We start from the raw sequence: 15,021 nt of genomic DNA on the forward strand, positions 1-15,021 counted from the left end.
ATCCAAATTGCAAGCAGACAAAGAAAGCAGGCCGCTAAGTGCATAAATAAATTGCAGCTTTCTTAACTTCTTCGCCGCGCAATACCCGCCGTATTCTCATATCTCGATTTCTCTGTTTTTTTCTCCCTTCCTCCTAATTTTCCAATAAAACCACCAAATTAAATTTGAAAAAATGTAAAGCTTGTTACCTAACCATTTACTACTACTAGCAGCCCGGGTTCGGTCATATCCCTCCCTATTCTCCCTATTATCAGGTCATCAACTTTTTTAACTCGGGTTCGTACTCATTACTAGGTTTGTTTTTTCTCATCGGTGGGTGTTCCAATGTATGACAAATAAATTATGGCACAAACCAACAACCACAGAGATTTCCAAATCTCCCTTTCCTAAACCAAACAAACACTAAAATCCAACCACCATTCTACTTCTTCCTACTATTTATATGACTCATTTTAACTTTAGATTTGTCCCCTTCAAGCACTTCCCTCTTTTTCATGAATCCATTAAAAAAAGACTTCAGCTCATGATTAAGTTACCCAGAGTAGAATTGGTCATTTTTTAAATGACTTGATGGGAACAATAAAATCATTTTTAAAATTTCAGTAAACCCTTGTCCATATCAAAATTTCTTCTCTCTCCTCAACCAACGGGATCTGATTTTATAGGGTTGGGCCTGGTGATGAAGGCCCAGTAGGCCCAATAAGGAGACAAGTCCGAAGTGATAAACGGATATTTCTGTAATGACTGACAGATCATTCAGATTGGACACTGAAAGGACATATTATACACCGGTTTAATTCTCTTCTGGCCTCTGGTTTTTTGCAGTTAAAAAGTTGGTGTTTTGATTCAAGTCAAAAGACAATAGAACAAAAGAACATGGAAGAAGAAATCACTAGTCGCCACTACTGCTACTACTACACATTGTTTTCTGAAGTGGAATGAATTGAAAAGAAGAAACTTTATGATTTCATATATAACAAAGAGGAGAACCAAAATAACCCCGGTTTTCTCCGTTGAATCTCAGAGAACGAGCAGAAAAAAAGAAAAGAAAGAGAAAAACGGGGGTATTTTGGATGGAAAAATGAATTAATCCTACTAATTATGAAGAGGATCTGGACAACTGGGTATTTTCCGTTTACTATCTACGAATCCTTCATGGTGGCGGTGGGGATCGAGGAAGGCTCTGTCCTTGAAGTATTTTTGAAGTAGTTCATATCGGCGGTTGGCGTGGTCTGTTTTGTCCGTTGTGTGGGGCGGCGGCGGAGGCGGCGGTGGTGGTGGGAAAATCCTTGAAGCTCTAGCTTGGGAGAAACAACAAAAAACCCAAATCTGCGACACCCAGAGGATCAAAATTAGGATGGCAAAAGAAGAGGAAGCGGCGATTCTTCTGGTACACATTGCTGGAAGAGAAGAGGAATGAAATTGGATGAAACTCGAGTTCAGTAGGTTTGAAATCCCGTGTGTATGAGGGTCGACATGAATAAATAAAATGTCAAACCCAAATGGCGTTGTTGTCTGTATTTCTCTCAGATGGGGTTTGAAGCTTAGTTGTGAGATATAAGAACAAAGAAAAGACGGCTATAATGGAATGGGACACTCAGAGAAAAGAGAGAAGGACGACGGTGGGCCACGTGATGAGGGAATAGCAGGCTGAAATGGTCCACCTTCATATAATATGGTAACGGAACTTGGGTTTGACTCCTTTTCTTCCCTATTCACTAAACAATAACCAAAACAAGTAGAGTTTCATTCAGAATCCGACCTTTGTCGGTGCCTATTTTTTTATGATAAAGATTCCATAGAAAAGCCATGTATGGTATAGCCAAGAGGGGGTTTGTTTTTTCTTTTTCTCCATGATTTTTGATAATACATGACTTATGGGAGTGTTCTTGGGGAGCTCCCCAACCCAACTGGGGTGTAAAACTTAGAGCAGAGTAGGCATAAGATGAATAGAGAAATGAGGCAGTTCCTACGCAGAAACAGAAGATGTAAAAGGAAAGGGCCACGTTCTATCAATTTCAGAAAGCCTGTGTTCAATTCTGAGCATGATGCAGGCATTAAAGTTCAGCAACTTTTGCTTCCTATTTCCACTTTGTACTCTTCTTCTGTCTTATCACCTTTTAATCCTCTTCCGGTGTCCTTTATTACCTTTGCCTTTTTCCTTTTGGCCCTTTCGCCTTCTCACTCCTCCATTTTCCTTCACTCACTCATGAAACTAAGGCTAAATGTTTAAAAAGAAAAAAAAGTTAAATATATCTTTTTAGACCGACCTTCTTATCATTGAGGATTATTGGAAGTGAGTCTCACTTTGACTAGTTTAGAGAATGATTATAAGTTTATAAGTGAGGAATACTATCTTCATTGGTATGGGGCCTTTTGGAGAAGCTCAAAACAAAGTCATGAGAGCTTATGTTCAAAGTGGACAATATCAACATTATATAAATCCGTGATTCCTAACACTTAATAGGTGAACTTTTGAGAGTTTTATTAATATTTTCAATTTCTTTTTAAATTTCTTTTTTTAAAAATATACTATTAGAACATAAATAGAAACAATTAACAAAAATAGTTTTGAATTTAAAAAAATTGTATTAGCACCCATAATATTTATTTAAAAATCTTGGGTTGGAAACTCTAGAAGAACCCATTTAAAAGTAACTCATATCAATATTTTTTTTTTTTCTATATAGACACTCATCTTTTCCTATTTGTCCAATTCTTACACCAATTTTTTCATTAACAAAACATAACAAAGTATAAAATCTCACAAAAATCTCAAAATCAAGCTCATTTTTCAAAATATCATCTTCCATGACAAGGAACCTTCTTAAATTAATTATATAGCAAATAAACTAATTTGAACTAAAAGTGATGAACAAAATCTTCATTACTATAAATTTAGCAATGTTACTCTACATTTGACATATTACCCTACATTTAATTACCCACAGATAACCTTGTTAAAATATATAAATTCTAACATTCTTTAGTGATTATATTATTATTCGTTATTCTTGCTATAACCTATATATACTTCGATTGAATGGGTAGTTCTAAAGGTGGAAGAAAGAAAGAAAGTAGAGTAAGAGGATATTTAAGCCGATAGGAAAAATAAGAAAGTTTTAGATCATAAATATAAATATAAATATAAGTAGAGAAAAAAGAAAATGAAAAAGAGAAGTAATATGGTGTAGATTACTAATGGTAAAAGCTTTTTTTTAGTTTTAAAATGATCAATGGGATTATTTTTAAAACAAATTACTAAATATTTAGTCCAAAAATCAAGAATAAAAGATTTAAGACTATATGAGTATTTTCTAAAGTTTAGGGCAAGAAAGAGGTTGGGAAAGTAAGGCAAATGACTTGGTCAATAAGGGAATTCAACTTCTTCTGATTTGACAGCTCCTAAAAGTTCCAATATACTCCTTTCTTTCTTTTTCTTTTCACTTGGAATTATATACAAGCTTAGTTTTCTCTATATTGAACCAAATCACAAGCTGTCTCTGACTGACTCCAAAAAGTAATACTCTGACTGAAATATTCTTTGCTTAAATCTTATTCAACATACTTTCTCCAGCCACTAACAACAAAGGAGCCTCTCCCTTCGGCAATCAGTATAGGACAGTCCACCTTAAATGATACATTTTGAACATATAATAATCTTCAGAATTTGGCTTCATTACCCAAAGCTCCTATCATCTTCAGAACCTCTTTTGCTCATGAACACCATGAATTTACACACAGTCTGATCATAATATATCATCAGGGACCCAATAGAGATAAACCAATAATATGCCTATATGCAGAGGAGATGGGGTGGATTTTAAGAATGGCTAGCCATTCCGACCAATGAGTTTGAACGGCTTGCCTTAGGAGATAACTTTGCCACTGTAACCTTTGTGAAGGATGGTAGATTTTTCAGAAGTGCAATTGAAAAAAAAAAAAAAAAAACCACCTTTCTGCAGTGTTCACTGGAGAAGTTCAGAGAATCACTCGTAGATATGCACTATTGATTGTATCTGCATCTGCAACCAGGAAATCTGAAAAGAAGCATTAAACACAAAATTCGAACTTCTTTCACGAGTTGGTCGAAGTTTGTATTCAATGTCTGACTTCAATGATGCACCCAAAAGATTTTGAACTTACAGGGAGGTTTTAATTTCCATAATTGTTAGCTTGACAACGTCACCAGGATGAAAAACGAGTTACGGACTAGAGATGATGTTTTCAAGGAGGAAATGATCTTCCAAAAGATTGCACAGTTCAGCATCCATAAACAGTGATTCAATAGCTTGGAGAATTAAGAAAGCACCCGTTACATTGCGGATAGCAACATCAGAGTCTTACGTAAAATAGGTGGTGTTGGTCCTTCCATGTTTATTCTTGGTGCTCAGATACGAACAAGTGAAAGTGATACAGTGAACTGAGAAGGAACTAAAGGAATCAAATAACAAGATTCCAATTTACACTCGAGCTTAATGAGAGTTCAAAAACTTGGGGAGAGGAAAAGGAAAGGGAAAAGAAAGAGAAAATCCTTGAAAATTGAATGAAGTTTTTTATCATGCAAGTTATTTCTAGTTGACAGGGAAATATGTTCGAGTCAAATTAAGTTTTGGATTACTATGTATTTTCTTAAAATTAATTTTAAATATATCTTTTCGAGAAAGTATTTACTAATATAGCATCTCTTAATTGATATAAATTTGTCTATAATAGTTGTGATCATATTATTGTTGATTAATTTAGATAGGGATTAATTGTAATGTCATAAGAACCATTAATTATATTATATGTTTATCACTAATAATCAATCAGAATTGACCTAATTATATGCCTTTTATTTTTATATAATATTTTGTTATAACATACCAAAATAGAATATTAAATTTACAATTTCTTAAACTATTATTTTGTAATTGTTGGGATAAATATACTTTTAGTTCATGAGATTTAAGGTTAGTTTTTATGGGGTTCACAACACTAATTTACTATCTTTGCTCACTCCATTCATATTATTTTGATTTTGTTGATTAGTTGGACTCACCTCCATGGCACCCTTTTTGCAAGGGTTTTTCCCATCTGTTTATCAGAAAGAAGCTTTCTACATTTCTACCAATTAGTACTGCAAGTTTGGTAGTCTTACCCTCACTATGTTCACATATCCTCTTTATTTGGCAGCATTTTTTGCCTCACCACTACGTTGGTTCTCTTTCCTTTCACAAAAGTGGAATTCCTTGGTGCCAAACCAATCGCCTAACTATAGATGGTATCAAATCCCAAATTTTTCTGTATTTTTAAGTAATGAGAGATCTTATTATTTCCTGAATTATTTTGCTGAATGAATGACTTTGGAGATAATTTTCTCATTCTCCTCAGAAAGAAGACAATGATGGAATGAAACTAGATCAAACTAACAATAATGAGTAGGTCCCACTTTAATTTTATCACAAGTTATTCTGAAACACCAGATCTCGGCATTTTCTTTTCTTGGAATTGAGAAAATTAAGAGCCTGGTGGAAGATGTTGGATTTAAGATGCTATTCCTACGGAAAGAAAAAAATGGATTCCACGGAAAGGCGTCAACACCAAGGTTATAACTAGGTGAGAGGCAATTGCCCATCAGTCAAAAAGTTTTTGTTTTGATTTGGTTTTTTTTTTTCTATTTCGCATTGGTATAAAATGGATTTTTAAAGAAATATTTTCATTCACGTAAATTTACTAGTTTGTTCTAAGCTTTTGAAAATGATGCCAAAAGGTCTGTATTTTCTCGCGCAGGTTTTCTTCTAATCCTTTCTCTCTGATCTATGAGCTTCAATTTATTCGAGAGGCAAATATGACAGTAGTCTATGCTAACATAGGCTTTGGGTGTTTAAAAAGCTGATCTTCGTGTCCATTTACTTTTATAAGAAAATAAATTACCGATTGGGCAAGGGCAAAACAATTTTTATATATATATATATATATAAAATAAAGAATAAAGAGGAAATCATGAAAGAAGCCTGGAAGGCAGTAAGAACCTTGTCTAGAGAGGGAAGCTACAAAAATCTGGCAATTAGGCATAAACATGATAAGAAACTTTCCATACGGAAATCCAGCTAGAAACTTCAGAAGCGACCTAACTTTCACGCCTCTTCCACCAAACATTTTCTTGTCAACAAAAATGCTCTTATTCCTCTCTTTTAAACATCCCAAATATTGCCAAACTTGGATTGATCTAACTGGTCTCACTTTGTTTCTGAAACAAGGGTCCACAATGAGTTGAAAGGCTCCAAAATCCTGGTTTATCACTCAACTAAGACCAACAGATTTAAAGGTTCTACCTCCATTGTCAATAAATGAAGACGTCGCCTAGGTACATTAAATAGTGACTCGTGTTGAAACATGAAAAAGATTAACCTCCAGTATGCGAGTCTAGCTGATGGATATACAAGGGAAAGATCATTTTTATCTTATCTGTACAGGAATAAAAGGTGGAGATCTTCAAAGAGTAGAGTGCTAGGAAAATATTGGTTAGCAAGTGCCTGAATTGTAAAGAGTCGGTGAGATTTCACTAATCAGTTGTAGTGAGTTGGCCTAGTTTGTTAGGCTAGAGAGGGGACATAAATGAGTCTCTACAATTCAAATGCTGCCTCAACTATTTAAATTGTGCAGCCATATGTTACAAGGAGGATGGTTAACAGAACTAGAATTTCTATCACTGTAGTTTTTCACACTTTCTTCGTATTGCCAAGTTAGCTAATCCGAACATTTGCTTAGAGGAGTTCGAGAATGTTATGCTAGTTGTGGCTCCTATAGTTCAGGTTATCTCTATGGCAGCAATTGATGTAAACCGAGATATCCTCGGTATCCTAACTCTGACATGCTTCCGTTAAAGAAATCTCAAGGACACGAGTCATTATCCAGAGCTCCTGCTCTTAGAAAACAACGAGATTTTTGATACAACAAGCATACTCTCAACAAAGGTTACTCAAATCTTAATCTATTAAGCCAGAGTAATCTTAATACACTAATGCGCTTAATAACACGATAGGATGAGCTCAAAGACTAACTAGATTTACGAAATTCAAACTTGAAACAGATTGTTCTGATTACATAAATGCAAAATCAACAGTAAATTAAACAAGAAATCCACAGACAAACAATGCTTACAAAAATCGAGAATCAAGAACAATTCAGTATAGTAAATAAGACGGAGAATGTGGTACTTACACGGTTTTCAATCCTTTAACATCATTCTAGTCCGAAAGTTCACGAAAGAGCGCCGAAAATGCTTCATCATTATCTCAGGATAGCAATGACGAACCGCTACGTATAAGATATCACGAGTAAGCGAGAGTGAAATGCAACTTTTCAATTTGAACTGTACCTTCAACAAAGAAACCGGACACAGCGAATGGTATGGAAAACGAAAAGGATAGAGAAATTGTACCTTGGACTTGCTGAACCTGCTTTGGTTTCGGGTAAGAGCTTTGAAGTTCGTTGTTCCAAGAGTGGCGCTCCCATGGAACCGACGAGACGACTGGGTCAGGCAAGCGCGTGATCCCGCGAGAAGCCGCGAAAATGGGCCCGAATGGATATTTTGGCCCACATTTCAAATAAATTTAGAATTTTTTGAAATAAAAAGCCTTGCATTTTATTATTATTATTATTTTATTTTTTAAAAAGAAAATTGATATACTCAAAATATTATATTATTAAAATTAAATATTGATTAATATTTATATATCGTTGATATACTCAAAATATTACTAAAACGACGCATGAACATTTGACTTCAATATCAACTCACCACTAGTAAACATTTAAAACGCGTTTTTTATGGAGAGATTTTCACACTCTTATGAATAATGTTTACTTCACCTCTCCAACCGATGTGAGAATTCACAAATATCCACCCGATTTGTATTACTGATACATATTTGCCATTAATGAAGGTAGAAATCAACTATCGATTTTTTTGGCCATAGACGAAAAATAATTTATAAAACATATAAAAATTGAAGTGTCGAGACGTTCATATATTGACGTTAAAAAAGTTTATGTAAAGAAAAAAAATTAATGCTACTTTAAAATTTTTATTGATATTTTTAAATATATTTTTTAAATTAAAAAAAATTTAAATGGTAATAACAAAATATAAGATTATGGGCCCGTCTATTTTGCAATAAGAGCCCAAGACAAGGCTCTGGGCTTTGGGCTCCCAATAAGCGGCCCATAACCATGAATCTAGTCTACGTGGCATCCTCTCTCTCTTTCCCTCCCATAAGGCAAGGGGTCCACGTAGTTAAGCCCATGGCATGTGAGTGACGTGGACAGTACCCTTCATTTACGTGGATTACTTTAAATCAGACCCACTTCAATAAATATAAATTTACACGTAGGACAAAGAGAATCGGTCGGCTGAAAAACGTCGGCCCAATTGGGGGAGATAGAGATAAGGGTAATGGGTCGTTGACACGTGTCAAAACGAGATGGTGGAGGGAAAAGGGGATAAGATTTGAAATCCACTGTGTGGTCATTACAAGCGTGACATGATCTTGAATCCCAAGCTTACGACCACTGAATGGGTTTGCGAATGGATAAAAAGGCCTAAGCGGTGGAGAATCGTTGAAGCGAAAGGGGTTGAATTGAGCTAAGGCCTTATAAATACACCATTTCTGAGTGTCACCCGTCGCTAACTCAACCAGCGCCGGCGTTCAAGTACTCTACTACCTAGCTAGCTAACAAAAAACAGAACAAAAAACAGAACAGAGGGTATCAATGGCTTCCATTGTCTCCTCCGCCGCCGCTGTCGCCTCCGTGAACAGGGCTTCCCCTGCTCAAGCTAGCATGGTAGCACCCTACACTGGGCTGAAATCCACCGCTGGCTTCCCTGTCACCCGCAAGAACAACGACATCACCACTCTTGCTAGCAATGGTAGCAGAGTTCGGTGCATGAAGGTATTAAACCACTCAATTCGTTTGTTAAAATTATGGGTTGTTCTTAATTTTTTGTGGGTTTGTTTGTAAAGGTGTGGCCACCACTTGGATTGAAGAAGTTCGAGACTCTGTCTTACCTGCCTGATCTTACCGGTGAACAATTGTTGAAGGAAATTGCATACCTTCTCCGCTCTGGCTGGGTTCCCTGCATCGAGTTCGAGTTGGAGGTTAGTCATATTAAGAATCACGACTCCCCACAATGGTATGCTATATAGAAAATCCCCCCTCGAACAAAGTATACCATAAAGTCTCGTGTGAGGCCTATGAAGCCCTCGAACAACCTCCCCTTAATTGAGGCTAGACTACTTTCTCATGACCCTTTACCCTATTTGTTCGACATTTGATGATTCTAGTAACATGGCTAAATTAAAAGCATAATTCTGATACCAGACATGACATTGGTGGCTTGGTTTTTGGCTAGCAAGAATTGAGATGTATTACTTGCTTATAAACTCATGATCATTTCTGAACTGGGTTTGGATGATTTTGCAGAAGGGATTTGTGTACCGTGAGAACCACAGGTCACCGGGATACTACGACGGACGATACTGGACCATGTGGAAGCTGCCCATGTTCGGGTGCACAGACCCAGCTCAGGTGGCGGCTGAGATCGAGGAGGCCAAGAAGGAGTACCCCAACGCATTCATCAGGGTCATTGGGTTTGACAATGTCCGCCAAGTGCAGTGCATCAGTTTCATTGTCTACAAGCCTGCATCCTACTAAGTTTCTTCATTCCCGCCCATCGCCGCCTTCACTTGGGTTTCAACAAATTTATTTCCTTTTTAAACCTTAATTTTCTCTTTACATTTTGTTGTGTTCATCATCAAGCTATGTTTATTTCCCCGACTTTCCAACTCGATTCGGAATAAATGATGCTTTGATTTGTTGTTAAGAACTCGTATCAATCTTTCTATCTTTATGCATCGCCAAATTCTATGGAATTCTATCGAAATCGCGATAAAAATTAAGTAATTTTTTAGATATGATGGAGAAATTGATTGTCGTTTATAATTAGAACGTATATATTTACGAGTAAATTAATGTTTTGATTGAAGGGTACAGAAGATAGAACGTCACAATTATCAAAATGATGCAAACAAATTTAACTTTTTAATAATGTTGAAGTTTTATTTGTATGAAAAAGAAAAGAAATTAACGAAAAATATCAATTGAAGTGCCCTTGTCTTAAAGGATGCATGACCCTTCATCCGTAGAAATCGCCCACGAGTAACAAAGCTCACATAAGGTACCGAGAGGACTATCACAGTTAGGTGCGAATAAATTACCTCCTATTTGTAAAGTACCCTTCTTCTTATTTAGGGGCTGAGGTGAGAAATGGCTTGATGAACAGTTCCGCAACTATTAATAGTATAGTAGGGTTGAAACACGAGAGTGCCCGCCTTTTCTTTCACGCTGGCCTAAGTCAATCTTTTAGTAAGCATAATCGTGTATATATATCTATATCTATATATATCTTCGATGCTGTCATTTCGAAATGTCCGCTTCAACTACCAAAAAGCTAAGTTGGCTAGACGAGCCCAGATGTGAGGAAGCAAGAGCAATAAAACAACAAATCTCTCGCTTAAGGCTTTTCATCGTAAGGGGCAAAGAGAAGAGCTTTTGCTACTGAGAAAGCGAATGGTAAGCACGAAGGTTCAAGACTTAACCGAGCGTTAGCGAAGTGCTGTAGTAGCGCTGAACCCCTATGTGCTATAATGCTGAGCCAAGGACACTCCGCCTTATCTATAGAAGCAGCCAACTGAGTTGTAATTCGGTAAGAATAAACGAGTAATTTATGTGAAGAGGGCTTAGGGTTTCCTCTCGTTTTTTCTAATAGGATTAGCTCGTTGGTGAATTGGGCTTCTACTGTGAATTATTGGGTTGTAGACATGCGAGGGCACGGCCACACGGGCTCAAACGACTCAACTGGTTCAGGTCAAGTTGGACTCGGTCAAGACGAACTCTTATAGGTTTTTAGACCCTCTTGTTTCATCATTTAGGTTAAATTTTACTTCAAAACTAGATTGAATAGGTTATATTGGTAATTTTCTTACATTAATTTTTTTATTTAAATATTGAATATAAATATGTGATTATGATGAATTTTGATTTCGTTTTCGAAAAATTATTATACAAGTGGAGGAAAATGACATGAACATGTGAACCACTGTTTCAATCCAACAATCAATCCGTCCCTTTCCGAATTGTACGGCACAACAACCAAGCCCATTTCAGGCCCATTATTGTGACATGAGTCCAAGCCCATTTCCGGCCCAATATTGTGACATGAGTCCAAGCCCATTTCCGGCACATTATTATGACATGGGTCCAAGCCCATTTCCGGCCCATTATTATTGTGACGGGTCCAAGCCCATTTTCGGCCTATTATTGTGACATGGGTCCAAGCCCATTTCCGGCCCATATTTATTGTGACATGGGTCCAAGCCCATTTTCGGCCTATTATTGTGACATGGGTCCAAGCCCATTTCCGGCCTATGATTGTGACATGGGTCCAAGCCCATTTCCGACCCATTATTGTGGCATGGGTCCAAGCCCATTTACGGCCCATTGTTGTGACATGGGTCCAAGCCCATTTACGGCCCATTATTACGTCATGGGTTCAAGCCTATTTCCGGCCCATTATTGTGACATGGGTTCAAGCCCATCCACACAATTGGGCTTAGGTTTTGCAGCATGTTAGTAAGCCCAAATAGAACGGCTAGCCAAGCTTGAGTAAACGGTCCAAGTTATAGCAGGAAGCAAAGAATCTTTGATCCCATCGACAAAATTGTGTCAGAATTCAGAAATCAATACTCCATTAAAGAGACAAGCTCTGCAACAAAGCTGCTCTGAAGAGAGAGAGAAAGAGAGAGGTTAGGAATCCCTCAATTAACCAACATAAACACACTCTCAACAACCCTAAGGGCCCGAACAACCTCCCCTTAATCGTGGCTCGATTCTTCTGGAGTTCTCGAATAATGTACATATTTTATTCGACATGTGAGTCACTTTTGACTACACCTTTGAGGCCCACAACTTCTTTATTCGACATTTAAGGATTTTATTGACAAGACTAACCTAAGAGCATAACCCTGATACAATGTTATGAATCACAACTCTCCACAATGGTACGATATTGTCTTTCGACTCTTCACAATGGTACGATATTGTCTTCTGACTCTCTACAATGGTACGATGTTGTCCGCTAATCCTCAACTAGAGAGAAACTTATCCTCAACTAGAGAGGGAGGGAGGGAGAGAGGGAGGTACTTATTCGACCAACAAAGTGGCTTTCGCAAAAGCCGGAGAGGTCGGCGATTCCCTGAAGAAGATGCCCTGAAAAAGCAATCTTATGGATCCATATCGGTAGCTAGCGTTATGCTTAAGCATACTTTCAAAACAAAATTCAAAAAACCCAGAAAGAAAGATGAACAGAGATGAACAGAGATTCAGAAAGAAAGATGATGAACAGAGATTAAGAATAAGAAATGTTCTACAATATATCAACATGTTCATCACTTCTACAGACTCCATTTCAAGTTCTTCTGCAATATCTACAAATTGCCTCTCACTCTCTCTCACAAATCATCCCAAAACCAGCGAACAACAATGAAAATTTCCTCAACCTTATGACTTCTAAGTACAAAAATATAATACAAGAGGTTGACCATCCACGCATCCTTGCTTGTTCTTGATCGACTCGAAAAAAGAAAAAAAAAAAAGAATAAAAAAGAAAAAAAAAGAAAAAAAAGCTTAAAAATACATAGCTTTTGTATACATGGGAATTGATTTTCATTTACATTTTCAAAGAACACTTCAAAAGTATTCACAAAAGAAGGGCAAATTGTATTTGGAGATCTTTGTATTCTATGGATTTGAAATTGAGATGGGTTTTCTAAGCGAAGGCAGGGATGCTGCAATTTTGCCTATCCCTGTCCAGGCAATCGAAACCCTCAATCCTCACCGTTGGTTTGTTCCCAAAACTCGCCCTTACACGGCCGCCTCCCTTCCTGGAGGTTGCTGTAGGGGGCGACAACTGACCTGACGGTGAAGCGATCGGTGAAAAGGGGATGAAATTTTCATCCCCGAAACGGTCGTCCTGAATCAATGGGTTGGCTACTCTGCTCGGCGGAGACCCACGTAAAAAAGGGGGCGTCGAAGCCAACTGCGTAAACGATTGATCCACGCTGCGACAATCCTATAAAATTCAACAACTTAAGCTACCAGGGCCTCCTCTAAATTCCGATATTCATCTCTTATGATCTGAAGAAACGAAAAATGAAAAGAGATAAGAGCATAGCATACCTTTTTCAGCAGGAAGTCAAGCAGATCCGGTCCGGCTGCCATGTCAATTTGCTCAACTTGGTGACTGAAATTCAGTTCAAGAAAGAATTAACAAAAGGGAGGCATTTCCAAGGGTTCTTCTTTTGTAAAATCACGATAAGAATCAGAAAACTAACCAAACATTCCACCGGAAAAAGCTATCGGCGTGGCCGTTGACGGCGACCTGTAGATTACTAAGACGCCGTGGTTTAGGGCAAACAATATGATCTCTAACGTCTGAAACGGGACGCGGAACAGAGGTCCTCATCTCCTCGTCGTGACCCGAGAAGGTGTTCGACAGAATGCCGCAGTGATTCATACTCGCCTTCGGTTATTCCAAGGGACAAATAAAGCTGGAGAGATGAGAAAGCAACCGAAAACATATGTAATACAAGAAACAAAGCATCCTGGCGACAAATGGCACCAAACAAACGATGAAATCGGAAGAAAATTCAAAGTTTGATTTTGTCCCCCCCGCAAATCGGAAATTGTTCGGAAATTTCGCGAATAATTAAAATATTCAAGCTAAAAAGAACGGACAAAAAAGAAAAATTAGTTCATTACATGGCATGATCCTTTACATCACTATCATAACAATTAAAAAATTAAGACAAACACGCACATATGTTATCCAAAGCCCCTTAGTAGATCGAAAAAAATTAATAATCAAAACCTGCACGAATTCAAAATTATTTTCATAAAATACTAAAATCATAAACGATTCAATAAGTCCTCTAATCCTCAAACCCTAAAACACAACTTCCTTCCCTAAAAACCCTAATCCATTCATCCAGAGTAAAATTAACCATCTCTAGACCTAAACAGTTCCAAAAGAACTCCAAAACCAAACACCAGATCCACGCCAAAGAAGCCTAGAATTTCCATATCTCACAAACAGATTCAAATTCCACCACAACAAAAGAAAAATCAAATAAAAGAGGGAGCGAAAAAGAACAAAACCTGAAAATCAAGTGGCAGCAGTTGAGTATCCAACCTTCAAAAAGTTGAGAGCAGTATTATATACAGAATGAAAGAAGGAAAAGCCAGGACAGCGGCGGGCCGGCGGATGTAAACGGGGAAACAAATACAAAAGGAAAAGAGCAAACAGAAGAACAGCGCCGCAGTGTACAGAGCAATCAGAAAAGCAGAACAAAAAAGTTAAGAACAGAGGAGAGAGAAAGTAGAGAGAGAAGGCGGATGAAGAAGAAGAAGAAGACGAAGACCGTTCCCAACTCGCTGGGGTCGGAGGTTTGGGCTTCGGTATTTGGGGTTTTTAAATTTAAATTTTTGTTAATTTCTTTTAAAAAATAATTTTCAAATTTCGTATTTATTAAGTAATTGTAAAATTGGCGGTGCCGGTCGAGGCCGACACAAATATCACCGGTTTCAGCGCCTTAACTTTTATAACATTTTATTTTAAATTAATTCTGTGTAAATATCTCAATGTAGGCCCCACCCTTTGATGAATTAAATGGACGGTTATACTTAATTACCATACAAGCTACGTGATTTCGACACGTGTCTTAGATCATGTGGTTAGTTGGCAAACTTTGGTCTTTTCAATGAAGTGATCACGTGTTTCGTCCTTTTTTTATGCTTCAGAATATTAATTATATATTATTTTTTGTAAAATAAGGAATAATAAATTATATGCTAAATTAATAAATTAATAAAAATAAAAGTTAAATTTTTTTTTAAAAATTAGGAAATGTGTTTTTA

General features: G+C 37.2%; 2 protein-coding genes and 1 long non-coding RNA gene across 4 annotated transcripts; 1 reads left to right on the top strand and 2 right to left on the bottom strand.

Annotated features, from left to right (window-relative positions):
• Positions 1 to 939: 939 nt before the first annotated feature.
• LOC111801592 lies at positions 940 to 7,527 on the bottom strand. The gene is made up of 3 exons (XR_002816160.1): positions 7,430 to 7,527; positions 7,210 to 7,305; positions 940 to 1,329 (listed from the first exon to the last, which is right to left on the bottom strand). It is a non-coding gene; the product is annotated as an uncharacterized LOC111801592 (long non-coding RNA).
• Positions 7,528 to 8,528: 1,001 nt separating this feature from the next.
• On the top strand, positions 8,529 to 9,871 carry LOC111802721 (ribulose bisphosphate carboxylase small chain, chloroplastic-like). Its single transcript, XM_023687188.1, has 3 exons — positions 8,529 to 8,940; positions 9,012 to 9,146; positions 9,472 to 9,871. Exons 1-3 carry the CDS (start codon positions 8,761 to 8,763, stop codon positions 9,700 to 9,702), a joined length of 546 nt encoding a protein of 181 aa, XP_023542956.1. The 5' UTR covers positions 8,529 to 8,760; the 3' UTR covers positions 9,703 to 9,871.
• Positions 9,872 to 12,435: 2,564 nt separating this feature from the next.
• LOC111802711 lies at positions 12,436 to 14,899 on the bottom strand. Of its 2 annotated transcripts, none has more exons than XM_023687178.1 (4): positions 14,263 to 14,899; positions 13,440 to 13,627; positions 13,285 to 13,348; positions 12,436 to 13,177 (listed from the first exon to the last, which is right to left on the bottom strand). In XM_023687178.1, the coding sequence occupies exons 2-4, from the start codon at positions 13,619 to 13,621 to the stop codon at positions 12,875 to 12,877; spliced, it is 549 nt and encodes a 182-aa protein (XP_023542946.1). In that variant the 5' UTR covers positions 13,622 to 13,627; positions 14,263 to 14,899; the 3' UTR covers positions 12,436 to 12,874. The 2 variants fall into 2 exon arrangements, with proteins under 2 accessions (XP_023542946.1, XP_023542945.1); XM_023687177.1 differs by having other exon boundaries at positions 13,440 to 13,655; positions 14,263 to 14,898.
• Between the last annotated feature and the right edge of the window lie 122 nt (positions 14,900 to 15,021).

The sequence above is a fragment of the Cucurbita pepo genome, chromosome LG09 (assembly GCF_002806865.2).
Source record: "Cucurbita pepo subsp. pepo cultivar mu-cu-16 chromosome LG09, ASM280686v2, whole genome shotgun sequence".
NCBI classification, from domain to species: domain Eukaryota; kingdom Viridiplantae; phylum Streptophyta; class Magnoliopsida; order Cucurbitales; family Cucurbitaceae; genus Cucurbita; species Cucurbita pepo.